The sequence below is a fragment of the Mustela nigripes genome, chromosome 1 (genome assembly GCF_022355385.1).
Source record: "Mustela nigripes isolate SB6536 chromosome 1, MUSNIG.SB6536, whole genome shotgun sequence".
Classification (NCBI taxonomy): Eukaryota; Metazoa; Chordata; class Mammalia; order Carnivora; family Mustelidae; genus Mustela; species Mustela nigripes.
The window spans coordinates 88633475-88647819 of record NC_081557.1 but is presented as its reverse complement, the minus strand read 5'-3'; the positions used below and the strand labels follow the sequence as shown (position 1 = coordinate 88647819).

Genomic DNA, 14345 nt, shown 5'->3' with positions numbered 1-14345 from the left:
AAGGCAGACTAAAAAATTAGTTCCCCAAGCACTCTCAATCATTTTAGAACAACTTGCTCAAAACTGAAATCACAATTTTTCATACAATGGGCATTTAAATGTCTGTTCAGAGAAAAATCTGGAGGAGTTTTTGAACATTTTGACTTACTTTATGCCTTTAGGCAGACTTCCTCAATCTGCATCAAATGTAACATGTCTTTACCTGGCTCACAATGCCTCTTAAATTATTCACTTACCGCAAGTTTTCGTCAGGAGACGCCTGCCACCCCCTTCTCCCTCCGAGGACCCTCCCGGGGCATCATTGGAGGTTTTCAGGAAACGGTTTGTTTTTTTCCTGGTGAAAGAGCATAGCTTGCACTGGTTACCTCCTTGGGGTTTACAGGAACATACCCTGGCCCTATCAGGCTACACACTGGCATGTCAGAGAGAAAAGGGAAGGCATAAAACCTAGAAAAGTTTGAGAAAGCGCCTTTAAATACTTGATGCATACCTGTGAAAAAACCAGAGTAGAGCCTATCTGTGGCAACTGTTCAAAATCAGAGACACAAAAAAAGACGTTAGTAGACAACCAACCTCATTTAAATGTTAGAAGCAGCAGCTTTGTTTGCAGTTCTAATCCCATGCTGGTGGATGCTAATTCTGTAACATTATACAGTTGTCTTTTTTTTTTTTTTTTGGTACAAAGGTAGAAGGGGGGTGGGTTCTTTTTGTGTTTTTCAGTGCAAAGTGATTCTGATCAGAAAGGACCAAGGTTTCAGCTCCAAGTACCTGACATTTCCATCTGAATCTACTTTTTTTTTCTTTTTTTTTTAAGAGGGGGAAAGAAAGGTCTAGTTTTTCAGGAAAAGAACCTCTCTACGCAATCCTGAAACTGATCTTTAGATTTTCTTTTCCTTAATCAATAGAAAAAAACTTGATTGCAACCCAACACTTATCTGACTCTAGCACAGGACTAACTGAATTTTTGGTTTTACGAGGAGGGCATTCAGACATCATTTCAGGAATCAGAAATTATTGGCAGCAAGTAGGGGAGAACTGACATGAATTCTTGTTTTACCTAATTTTTGCCTGGTTTACCAAGAGTTGGCTTAATATTTCTGACAGTTCCTCCAGTCTCTGCAGAACAGGTTAGTGACATTTTTTCATAAATACAAATACTTAAATGCATCCTCCTTACTGCTCTCTGAACCGTCTCCCTAAGGGCTCAAGTCTTCACCTTGCACGGCATCTCCCTGTGCTACAGCTATGGGTGATCTCTGCTAGGCTTACTACCATTTTCAGCAAATGGACTAATATTTATTATGTGCTTGAGATCTCAATGGGTCTGCCAGATAGTGAAGATTTGCAATAAAACTCTCCCAGGGTAAATCCACTGATTTTCCAAGAAAATTTGGCTGAATTGCAATAGCTTCCAATAATACAAGGAGGGTTTTTATTTTTGAGATTCTGTTGTGAGCAAACTGCCCGGTCTCCCTGCCCACCCGCCCCCGTCACCCCGTACTTGGTTCTCCCACAGATGTAGGCAGAACTTGGAGCCTGTGTGTATGTTTGCATCTCAAACATATACGGAGCAGCCCAGGGCCATCCATGCTTCTGACAGAGGGTAAAGCTGCCAGTTCAACTGATCGTAACTAAGATGAGACGAATTCACTTTTGTGATGTTCCTTCTTTAATTAATTTGCCGGTACTAATTACTCCCTGCGTCCTGGCTTCTATTTTTATTGTAATTCCAAGGATCAATCCCCAGCGTGGTTCCTTTTTATGACCAATGTGGCTGTCCTTCGTTTCACTATGGAAAGTCGGTGGACAGTCTTACATTACCTGTGAATCTGGTCAGTCCTCCAAAATAATGGATTGGCTCCATCCTGTAGAGAAGGCGATGGCAAAACTCTAAATCCTCGTAACTACAGAAACACTTTGTGCTGTAATCGACTTTCATTTGATCCTGATTGAAAACTGTTTTAAACATCAGGAGAGCCAGGTCTTAGAGAGGATCCATGTTTATTCTAGAGACACAACACAGGACCTGCATCTTTAGACTCCGGTCCTATTTCTCCTGCTTGATAGCCACAAGATAGATCGGTCTCCTTTACTCTTGGCCACCCTCATCGATTCCATATAATTTCCCGACAATTTGGATTGTCTTGTTATACTTCCAAACTGGCTTCTCCTGGGGCGGGGGAGGAGGGAGGGAGTTTAATTTGTTCATGAAGCATTGAACTGGGGAGGATCTGCCAGCATTTGGGGAATTTCGACCTGACGCAGAACTGTTGATGTTGTTATGTGAATTTATTCTATGATGGTTGTGATGTGTCTTGGGATTTGCTACCAGACACACCTGGTGTTCTATTTACTCTGGCAAGCTGGGGATTTTTTTTTCCTTTTTCTTTTTAAAATTTCAGGATGAATTATTCATCATTACTTAGAATTTGGGTCTCTTTCATCTTCGCACTCGTACGGCACCAAGGTGAGTACTACAGAATTCCATAAATCTCTTGATTAGCATGCTCTTGAATTTATAAAGAGATACTTTTGTTGGTACTGTGATCGTCAGGGCAGGTATACATGTGTCTACAGATACAACAAGAAAAAGTAAATCAAATTCTGTTGTCGGGGCAAAATATATTAACTTTGAGTGATGTTCAATTACATTCTTATTTTTTCTTATTTAACTTCAAACGCAATTCATGTATGTGAGGTTGCCCCCATATTAATGGAAGAGGTCTTTAAAAGTCGTGCAAATAGTTTTCGTTAAAAGTATATGGTGGAGGTAATGTGTGTACCCCATGCCTGATCGTTGATTACAATTAGGGCATTTAACTATGGCACAAGTTTTAAACCAAATTTTAAAAATACACTTGTTTTAGCTCAAATCAGGAAGTCCCAATGGCATTCATGTCTTTAAGTTGTGAATCTCTGGCCTTCTACAATGGCATAAATCTAAAACTTTTGAGACGTGAAATAAGAAACTTCTTTCCCTCCCCGTGATTCCTTTTCTGTGTGGCATTACCCCCCAGGGGTAATGAGAAGTCGCAAACATTTCTTTCTACTGTTTTTGTATTTTAGACAAGAAAGATTGGAAGGTCTGTATAGATTTGAAACTTTTATGACTAACACTCCAAGCCACCTTTGCTTGGTTTGTTGAATTCAGTTGCCACATGATTCCAAGTCTGAGCAAACAGATCTGTAAGACATGCGTGGCCCTAACATTTTTCTAGAGTTGGATAAGCTTAAACAGTGATAGCACATAAACAGCAACATGAAGCCCCACGGTAAGGAGAGACCCACAGACCCTAGCTTCCTGCTCCCGCTCTAAAAATACTGTGTTTTATATGGTGGGGGAAAAAAAGTTCTGGGAACATAGTTAATGTTTATTGTGAAATTCTCAGCCTGAAGCCCGTGTGGGTAGGGACAGTCTTTCTTTTATTAACTCTGATGCTAATGATAGGCCATGCTGTTTACAAGTTCTCTTTTTATAAGAGTAGTGGCTTTGAAGGTGAAAACTACTGTAGTTTCCACCTCCTCTCTAACTAAAGCACCTTACTTATTCAATAAATACAGTATTTGTGTTCTTCTTAAAATGGGAAAAATTCGAGTGGTCCATTCATTCCTGTTTAAAATCACGAGCTAGTTAGGATTACTCATGGAGAGAAGAATCTTGCATATTTGCCTTACCTTCAGAGCAGAGAAAGAAGTTAGGGATAACCTCCATCAACCAGACTTTCTTGTCTCCTCCATGAAAAGTATGGATTTCCCCCCTCCTAGGCAAATTGGCCAGTGCTTTCCCAAACATGAATTAATCTTGTCATTAAAACGATTACAATTCAGTGTGAATTCTAGCTCTTATTCATGTTTGGGCATGGCTCCTGAAATGTTCCCCATGAAGGATAAATCCATGACATGATTTGATTTGTTATTATTAATTTGAGAAAGTACATCACCCTTCACATTTATTAAGTGCCTAGGTGTAATACTATGATAGGGATTATAAAGAGATTAAAAAAAAAAACCCTACTTTCTAGGAATTTGGAATTTGTTACTTCTGTGTAAATATGAATTTTAAAGAGCCCTTTTGGCCTACTGATTGTGGCGTTAAATAAACTTCGGCAGAGGGCTCGTCTGATTGCAGTAGCTACAGCACCCCTTAGGGTTCAAGTTTGGTTGGTTTCCCGGAGACTTCCAGGGCTTGGGGAACAATGCTTACGCACGAATGCCTGGGCTAGTTTCCCTGCTTTCCTCTGATGGTAGCCATTGGAAACAGATTAGCTCTCTGACCAGACAGATCTCTCTGATTCCCTGCTCTAGAAGGAGAGACACTGGCCCTTGACCAGGCACTGCTGTCCTGCTTTCTGGCCACTCCGTATTCTCCCTTCCATGAGCTGTTGTATCCTCGCTAAAAACTCCTGAAGGAGTTGGATGGTCCTCGGGCCACATGCTTGCCAGCCTCTTAGCTCTATCAGGACCAAGCGGGGACTTTCCCATGGAGAGGCACTGACCTGAGAAGGGGGTATTAACTTCTGGATTACAGTAAGCAGGTACCTCAAAAAATAGGGCCAGAAAATAGGGCTGTCCCTGAAAACCAACAATATTTTTTAAAAAGGAAGACAAGATGATGTCCTACTGTTCTTTTTTCATTCAAGAGAAGAAAGGACGGCAGCAGAGAAAAGATACACCTCAAATGTAGATTATTTCCTAGATGCCACTGGACCTGATCATGAGTAACGTAGACCCTGGGAAAACTGTTGAATTTCTCTCACTGAAAATGGGTCACCTTTGCAAGGCTTGAGACGAGAAACTTCTGAGGAAGAAGCCACGTTGCCAGGAAGGGTGATGGTGTGGTTTACTGGAGGGGAGCTGTGTGTGTCTGTGCAAAGACTCTCACCTTTGACCAGGGTGTTGAGTAAGAGCCCCAGGCAGCCTCTCCAAAGGGTTCTCGGGGCCCAGGCTCCCTCGTCCCAGAGGCTCCCATGTCTGTCTTTTGTAAACAGGAGCTGGGCAGAGAGCCCTCTCACAGGGCCAGGCTCAATGGAGGTCATTCACGGGCCAGTTACTACAAACCCTCTCCTCCCACTTCTGTCCTGGTTCCAACTGTTGTTTATTTCCTTCTGGGATCTGGTATCTTCCCCTACTGTGCGGCAGGAGGGAGGGGGCTCCTTTCAGGAAAAGACATGATAGTAGAAATCTGGAGCCAGAAGGGAGGTTCATAGGCACAGGGCCACCTTCTCCCAACCCGCCTTGTGATCAGGGATAAAGCTGTCCTACGCCATGCCAGACAGAGAGGCCCCTCTCTCAGGGCTCTGAGAGCTCCAGGCTGGGGTGATTTCACCACCTTCCAGCCCCTTTTAACCATTGCTTTCTTCAGAATGTATGGAAGTGTAGCAATGAAGCATGAAGTGATTTCTCCTAAGGAGAAATGGCATCGCTCCCATTCTCCCCTTTCCAGAGACAGAAGATAATGCATTGTGTACGGCTTAGGTTTAGGATAAATGAAAAGGCAGTCTGAATTGCATTTCGTCTGTAAGACTTACTGAAAGACGCTGGCTTTAGTGGGTGGGAGGGAAGGGGCTTGCCAAGCAGAAGACGGCTCTGCCATCTATCTAACCTCCGTCTCTCTCAACAGCTCAGCCCAGGGAGCTCATGTATCCATTCTGGCAGAATGACACGAAAACCCCTAAAGTGGACGATGGAAGCTCATCTGAGATTAAGTTGGCCACCCCTATTTTCTTCTTCGGCGTTCCTTACCGCACCGTCTACGTAAGTGGAAGAGGAGCCCAGCTGTTGCTCTGTGGCTCTCCCCTTTGTTTGTCATTAAGGAAAACATTTTAAATACCTTCACCCAGGGCTCTGGGAATGGAAGATTTATTGGCAGCCAGAACGACAAGTTCTGAGATTTCATGAGCTGATAGGTTTTATGATTAAGAAAGTCAAAGGTATATTTAATGGCTAATGTTCATAGTAGAGGAGTATACAGGGCAATAAATTGCTTTTGTGGGTGATTAAACACAGAAGTGAAGCAGAGGCCCCAATGCCACGAACATTATTTCTGCTACTCGACAAGATAAAAAGATACACTGAACCACAATAGGAGCCATATCATTTTTCTTTCCCTTCTGGGGGTGTGAAAAGTTTAGTCGTCTGCTGTTCTTCGGCTTCCTACCAATTTGGAACAGAGCCAGAGCACAGTAGAGGGTAATCAACTGTTCTATCTAAGTTGTTTGCAGAGCGGGCCATCCTTGTTGGGTCTGAGATATGCCATGGGGTCCCATCGTCAAACCTGTATGAAAAAATGGTGCCATTTGCTGTCAGAGCCCTCCTGGGCACCTGTGTCCTCAGGCTTTTTCTTTCTTGCTTGCTTGCTTTTTTTTGGCTCTTTGAGTTTGTCGCTGTTGAGACTATTGCACACTGAGAAGGTTCAGAGCGACTGAACCTGTCTTTATCTTGGGCCTTAAAGCCTGGGATGAGGCCCACGCCGGTTCTATCACATCCTGTTTTATTCTGCGTCTTGCCTCGGAGGAAGAGTTGAAACCCCCACACATCTGTCTCCAGCCATTGCTGCATCTGGGACCTCCATGGTCCCCAGACTTGGAGGTAGAACTTGGGGTGGACCCCCATCCGTATGTCATTCCCTCGTCCGTGACCCAACCGGTGGCCCTTGAGCCACACCACCTCGGTGCCTGTTAGAAATGTGGCTTCTTGGAGCCTGCCCACAACCAGGTGAATCAAAGAAACTGGGAAGGGAGCCCAGTCATCTGGGTTTTCATGAGCCCTCCAGGTGACTCTGATGAACACGAAAGTTTGAGAACCCCTGATCTTAACGACAGAATATAATCAAAATACATCGGAGTCAATACCAATTCACTGTACTAGTCTGTGTGTTTTAGGGACAGCTGTTAACTCCCTAGCAAACACATTGCTCTGGCATCCTGGAATGCCTTTTGTGTTCCACTTACAGCAGAGCCTCTGTAGTCTCTAACAGCTGATTGTGTTGAGCTGATTTTGGGGATGAGGGAGGTGCACAGGACCTCCATTCTGGAAGCCTTAGTCTCCCAGACCCCTAAAAGATTTGCAGTTCATTGAGCTCCTCTTCCTCCTCTATTGTACCATGGAGTCTGAACAATTCCTGCCCTTGCAAAAGGAGGGTCCTTAATTTGGAGCAGACTTATTTAAGGGCAAGTTTTTCCCTGGGTTTCCAGTTCTTTGAGTAGTGCAATCTCTTTCAAGCCTCTGGGTTGTTCACTATCTCTCGTAGACAGTAGATTCTTAAAGTCTTTGTAGCTGGGTCTCCAGCTTCCTTTCCAAACCCCACACACTTGCTTCCAAAACAGGCTGATGGACCTTTGGCCCAGGTGCTGATAACTTCCCTCTGGGATCCGGGGCACTGTCAATGTCCATTATATTACTGATTAATAGGAACATACCAAGCAATTGAAATGTACAAGAAAGTGATCTCTAGGTTTTCTGTATCCAGGAATTGCAAGAATCCCCATCCCAGACATTTCTGCTGTTGAAGCCATATAAACCACTAGGTGAAATCAATCTCATGGGGCTGCAGACACAGGCAGAGGCTGAACTGTGTACAGGTCCTGCATCCGTGGAGTGTACTTATTGACTGTGATTTGCAGTAGGTTTAGTCATTTAATAAGCCTACTAAGTCTTTTGCAAATCATGAAGAAGTCACCATAGCATAGTCATTTATACATACAATGTAAAGATTTCATGTCTCCATTTTTATGGAGAGATTATACGAAGAAGGCATCACACTGCAGGAACTTTCATGGAACTGGGGATCTGTAGGTTGTAACCTTGTCCTTGTTCTGGGTAGAGGGTGGTTGTGAAGTCAATCAAATCAATAGAAGTCTTTTAACTGCCTCCCTCAGAGTGGGATATGGTTGGTCCTGAGGTCTGCGTTCAATAACAGAGTGTTGTGCTCTGCTTTTGTCAAGGTCTAATATACAGCTCAACAGTTTTTTAATTTAACTTTTTGCTTCCATGAGGTTTTTTTTTTTTTTTTTCTGTTTTTCTGTCTATTTTGCATCTGTGATGCTGGATCGTTTTTATGGACCACATTACCTCCTGCCTGGCCCAACACACCCGTACACATGTGCGCACGTGTGCGCAAACACACACACACACACACACACATGCATTTGGTACGTGTAAATAGAGATAGCATAAAGAACATGAAAATGAGCCTGCTTATTAATAAGACATGAAGCCTGACCACAAATTGAAAGTGAAAGAAAACCAATGAGTCTGTCTGGAAGTAAACGAACCTCCTCGTGGCAGAAGCTGGTGTTTGGGGGTTCTGATTCAGTAATTTTAAAAGTTGTTTTCATTCATGTGATTAGGCGAACGTCTGTCTTGGTCTGCGACTCTGAAGTTGTCACACTTTTGGAGGCACTGTGCCGACCCTGTCTTATTTTCGCAGGTGAATAACAACGGAGTAGTTTCCTTCAATGTGTTAGTGAGTCAGTTCACGCCAGAATCCTTCCCCCTGACGGATGGGAGGGCCTTCATTGCTCCCTTTTGGGCCGACGTTCACAATGGAATTCGAGGCGAGATCTATTACAGAGAGACCATGGACCCTGTCATCTTGAAAAGAGCCACCAAGGACATCAGGAAGTACTTCAAAGACATGGCCACCTTCTCTGCCACTTGGGTTTTCATCGTGACGTGGGAGGAAGTCACATTTTATGGAGGGAGCAGCACCACACCTGTAATAATTCACATTTTCTGTTTTCCGCTTCATATCCTGACATCTCATTCTTGTCCCTCTTCACCACTGTGACGGGGTCTAATTGTTAGAGCTGAGGAATGTCAGTTTCTTGAGTTAAACTAATGAGTCTTGCCACCCACTTTCCAGGAAACAGAGGGAGACATCATACCCATCCAGGCCAGTCAGCAGTGATATCTCCGACATGTCATCCCCATCACTAATCATTACGAAATGTCTACAAAGAGCCCCTCCACAATTTCCTTGCAGGAGGTAGTATTCTGATTTTGCAGAAAGTTGATTGAGGCCCTGTGACCTCAGCCAGGCCACATGATCAGGGACCCATCAGGAACCCAAAGATCCTTTTTTCTTGCCAGAGACACAAATGCTTCTATCAGCTGATTTCCTTCCCCCTCCCCTGCTTTTCCCCCCTCCCCTTTTTCACAAAACCTTGTAGGAAAAGAAAAATAAGGGACTGGCTTTGGATATAAATGACCTGGCTCGTTTTATTACGTTATGACCTTTTTTAAAAAAATTGTGACCAGGTCTGGAATTATTCATATTTGATGCTAATTGAAGTGGGCAGTTGAAGCGTTTCATGAATAAAGTTTCAACATCTGCTCTGAAATCCCAAATGAGCAGTCAAATAAAAGTCAAATAAGAAAGATTATCACTGGCATTATCGCAGAGATAATCAACTTTCTACATAAAGGGGCAGAACACAGTTTTTCACGAAAGCCTGCAGCTCGTTCGGGTGACTTTGGCAGCGGAGACTTCTGAAGTCGCAGACTCGTCTCCAACTGTATAATTTCCAGTAAGCAAAGGCACTAAAAAAATCTGCCCTCTGCTTTCTTAGCATGATTTCCAATCCCATCTGTTTTCCAATTTCTTTGGCAAAGAGTCAGTTGTTTAGGGATGGAATAGAAACTACCGAGCTAGAGACAGAGGGGGACAAGCGTGGGGCTGGCCATCCCTGGCTGCCCCTTGGTGAGTACGTTGTGTGTTATCAACTTCTGACCCGACCATGAAGGTGCACTTTACCACTAAATGGTTCTGGAGAACAGAAAGACACACGTTTAACCAGTGGATGCGTTGGCTAGAAATAACCTCTCAAGAAGCATACATTTCCCTCTGTCACGTTATGGATTGCTAACGACTCCTGGGGTGATGTTTTATGTCCTTTAAACCTCATACCTTACAGCGTTAAAATGCAGGATGCCAGCGATCGATAAATTTTAGTGTCAGTGGGGGAAAAAAGAAGGAGAACAAATGCCCATCAAATGCTGACCACCATTTTTTTTCAAAAAAAGAACTTCCATTGGCCATAAAAATGGCAAGATAATTTAGATACCTTCTGCTTTGTACTTTGGAGTAGGTTTCTGGGCTAGGTAAGAACTCTTTCAATGAGGATGAATGAGGGAGCATCTAAGTGCTTTGGGTTCCTTGGAGAAAAGACAGTTCATGTCCATCCATCCCCATCTTTGAAATGGACTCCTCTCCCACCTCCCATCACCCCAGGACTCCCCTCCTCTGTAGGAACACATCATCGGGCCAACTAAGCACTTGGCATAAGTCTCTTAGAGGTGGTGGGTGTCATGGAAGACCAAGAACAAGGCAGAGGGATGGGGACATGTTTACTTTAGGGAAGGAAAGCTAGTATTTATTGAGGGCTTACTGGGAACCCAGTGTGGTGATAAGCCATTGTGTGTACCATCCCACAAGGTTGTTGTGTAGTAAATAGAACTCTTTCTGCCTGCAAGGTCAGGGTATAGCCCCAAGAAGTTAAGTGACTCGCCCAAGGGGCAAACAAAGAGATCTGAACTTCACAGGAGGCCAATTGAGGTTCAAACTAATGTCCTCTAACTCCCAGTTCCTGACGTGGCTCCTCCAGGCATCAACGTAAGTCCTTCAAAGTACAAAGGGGCTTTTCAAGAATTGAAAATGCAGTTTCTTTTTTAAAAAATTATTAATTAACTTTTTGCTATGTCCAGTGAACCAGCATATAGTACGTCACTAGTTTCTGATGGAGTGTTCAACGATTCACTAGTCGCACATAATACCCAGCGCTCATCACCACACCCGCCCTCCTTAACACCCATCCCCCTACCCTCTCCCTTCTGTCCAAAAATGGATCCGGAGGGGTCTTAGAGCGAATGTTGAAGAGATATGTATGTATAGGGTGTGTGAGAGCGTTCGGTGAGCCAGCCCTTGTAGTATTCTTAGGGTAGTTGTTTGGTTTTTGAGGTAACTTCCAGGTTGTTCCCAAGAGCCACTTGGGCCAGAGATCTTTCCAACTTTATTTTAGGAGAAGGGATTTACTTCCTGAGGGAAAAATCCTGGTCTGGAGCAGGGTTGCCCTTTAACCTTGTATGACCTTGACTTGATGCCTGATTCCAGAACCTGACCCTGCGGGGATCTTGGAGCCATCTTGAACTCACTGCTCACACATCTCTGCGCCCCACTTAACTCTTTTGTTGAGCTGGGCCAAAGAATGGAGGCCTTTCCCTGCAGGGCTCTATCATAAACACCATCGGCCATGGCTAGCACAGAGCCCGAGGAGAGAGTTCTCATTTATAAAAAGGGCTTTTCTTTCCTTGATCCTCGTCTCCCTCCCTGGGACCGTCTAGGATGGGAGATCTGGGGCTTCCAAGATCCTCTACCCCAGTCTGATTACACAGGATAAGGATTTGGGTCTCCCTCTGTGTCTGATGGGATATTAACCAGGATGGCATCAGGCAGCTGGGAAAAGTGCAAGGCTTCAATGGAAAAGGTCAAAGCAGCCTCTCCTTTAACTCTGCTTTTATTTACACTGCCCGAAAACCAGTGTCAAGGGGTACGGATTAACAAAGGGAAATAGTAAAGGACAGAGTTTGCTACAGCTTGTTTCTGAACACCATGTGCAAAGGTTTTTTGGAGTCATATAACGTCTCTATCCTAAGAAGGTTAGAATGAAGACAGCCCATAATGACAGCGCACGGAGGGAGAGACTGGGGGCTCCGGCTCGAATCGCATTTTCTGCTGCCAGGTCCTTGTGAAATTCCCTGCAATTCATTTTCCTTAGCTCTTTGTTTCTAAGCTCTCAGATGGAAAAGGGCCACAAAATTGCCCGCCTTAGCCTTGGGCTGAGGTGCAGATGGGTGCTGAGAATTTTTCAGACACAAAGGGATGCAGAAGTACTCAATGAGAAGAACGGTTCCTCCACCAGGTAGTGCTTTTTAAAAAATCATTTTCCAAGTTTCATTTTAAAAACGGGAGACATCGCTCCAGGATTTGTGGTGTCTTCTAGTAAGTGAGGGAACACAGTGCAGACCTTGGCCTTAGTCACGGGGCCAAGCATTTGGTGGCTCTCCTCCCCTATATCCCCAGGCCCCATGCCCCACGCCCCCTGCTCTAGGAACAGGTGTCTGCTCAGCCCTTCCCCTGCCTGGACCACCTCCTATAGTTTATTCTCATGCTGCCATCTATAGGTGCTCACGCATTATCACAAGCTGAGGCGGGCCTCTGACTTTGCTGTCGGGTTTGAATCAGAGCTGTTAAGAGGGGCACTGAGTCAGCCTTTGGGTTCTTCTCAGGCAATTTCTCTTTCAGGTGCTTGCTCCCACACGCCTTGCTTCCCCCAGTGGGGGTGAGAACAAATTCAGAGGAGAGGCAGGGCCTGAGGACTAACATTTGAGCAGCAACGAGCTGCTTGGGGGTGGGGAGGGTGCAGGGGAAAGGGGGCTGGGGAGAGGAGCTCCTAGGGAGGGAAGTCATGAGACCATCCATTCCCATCCATCCCGTAGGTGAACACCTTCCAGGCCGTCCTAGTGTCTGATGGATCTTATACATTCACACTCTTCAATTACTATGAAATCAACTGGACCACCGGGACGGCGAGCGGCGGTGACCCCCTGACCGGCCTTGGGGGTGTGATGGCACAGGTTGGTGGCTCTCCATTTCATCTCCATCTTGTTTCCAAAGCTCTGCTCTCTGCTTATGCTGCTCAGCCTCCTCGAGGCAATCCGGCCAAGCTCCTCTAGCTTTGAGCTAGAGAAGTATGTCTGGTTTTACAAGTGGAGGGTGAAGCTAATCTTGCCCACCTTTGATATCTTCATAGGGATATGGCATGAATGAAGGCAAGCCTTTCTCACCTGGAATGGTGGCTCCGGGGACTCCAGGAGAAGGGGTCTCCTAATTTCAGGGTGCCGGATGCTGCAAGAGCTGAGGCCACTTAACCAACAACAGTGCTGTTTGTGTTCAAGTCTCGTCTTCCTTTTGTGCTCTAGGCAGGATTTAATGGTGGAAACCTCACCAATTTCTTCAGCCTCCCGGGGTCAAGAACTCCTGATATTGTGAATATCCAAGAGACCACGAACGTCAACGTTCCAGGCCGCTGGGCATTTAAAGTAGATGGGAAGGAAATTGACCCAGCCAATGGCTGCACCTCCAGAGGTAAAGGCTTTTCCTCTTCTCCATGCAAGAGTAGGGTTTGCTTAGTAGAGATTGACAGGCAGCCTTTTAAGCCACGGGGGCGGGCTCATTGCCGATGCCTTCCTCTTTTGACATCTCTCAGCTGGGTAATGGAGATCAAGGTAATTTTAGCACGCACATTCATCACACCAGGAGCTGAAACCCGGCATTTGCTCCATGGCGTTTTCTGCAGTCCTTGCCTGGGGTGCGAACAGAGCTGCTTCTTCTAAACAACTCCAACGTGGACATGGCTCTTGAGTGATTGCTCAGCCAGAGGGACAGAAGGGAGCCCTCCTGTTTAACATTATTTTTGTTGTTGTTGTTGTTGCTGCCATCATTCCCCCCCGCCCCTGCCCATTTTTCTTCCCCTCTTTACTCCTGTTCTGCCATCTGCACTTTGTAGATCCGCGGGTGTGGGCGAGCTCGGAATGCTGCCAAGGCTCCACGAGAGCAAATCAGCACTTCCTAGTATGATTAGAAAGCAAGGGGAGAGAGTGCCGTCCTCTCTAGGGCGGCTTCTCCTAAACTCTCTCTGCAGCAGCAAAACATGCAGGAATTTGGGGACAATCAAAGCTGGTGTTGGGTTTCTGTGAGCAAGCAGTAGTAGAGCCTTCCCAAGTTTTCTTTACATTAACACCCAAAGTTGGGGGCCTTCTCTGAACTAACAAAGCCTCTTTGCGTGTGCAAAACAGCCCATGACTCTCCCAAGAATGTTCTGGCTTATAGATTCCTGCTGCTTACATGTCAAGAAAGTGTTTAGGAAACCGTGTTTCTGTGGGTATTTCTGGTCCCAGAGTGGAGGCTATGGCACCTAGAACTAGGACATCCTCCATCTAGCTGTCCATCCATCCACCTCACCGTCTACTCATCTGTCCCTTGAGCCAGCCAGCCACTGCTTCTTCCCAAAGGACATTTGAAAGCCCCAACAAGGCACTGGCCACACCTCTAGGTGCTGGAAATGAAGGAGCTCTGGCTCCCATGGCATGGCTGTGGTGGACAAGACAGCCACGGGAACAACGATGACACAATATAGGACATATTGGGGTGGGTGCGAGGGGAGGGGGCTGCGGAAGCACGGAGGAAGACCCTGGAGACAATGTCTGTAGATGTTTAAGAAAGTTGTGGGTTGGGAGATGCAGATCTTAGCTTATCTCCTGTCCCATCCAATAGGAAGCATGGTCTG

The 14345-nt window shown here is 45.4% G+C and overlaps 1 protein-coding gene across 1 annotated transcript in view; it reads left to right on the top strand.

The window, feature by feature from the left end:
* The first annotated feature begins 2403 nt into the window (after positions 1–2403).
* The window catches only part of TECTA (tectorin alpha), a 68341-nt gene continuing 56399 nt past the window's right edge, over positions 2404–14345 (top strand). The window contains exons 1-5 of the mRNA XM_059415153.1: positions 2404–2467; positions 5621–5754; positions 8429–8716; positions 12496–12633; positions 12979–13144. Coding sequence (XP_059271136.1) covers positions 2404–2467; positions 5621–5754; positions 8429–8716; positions 12496–12633; positions 12979–13144 — 790 coding nt within the window. The remainder of the gene's footprint in view (positions 2468–5620; positions 5755–8428; positions 8717–12495; positions 12634–12978; positions 13145–14345) is intronic.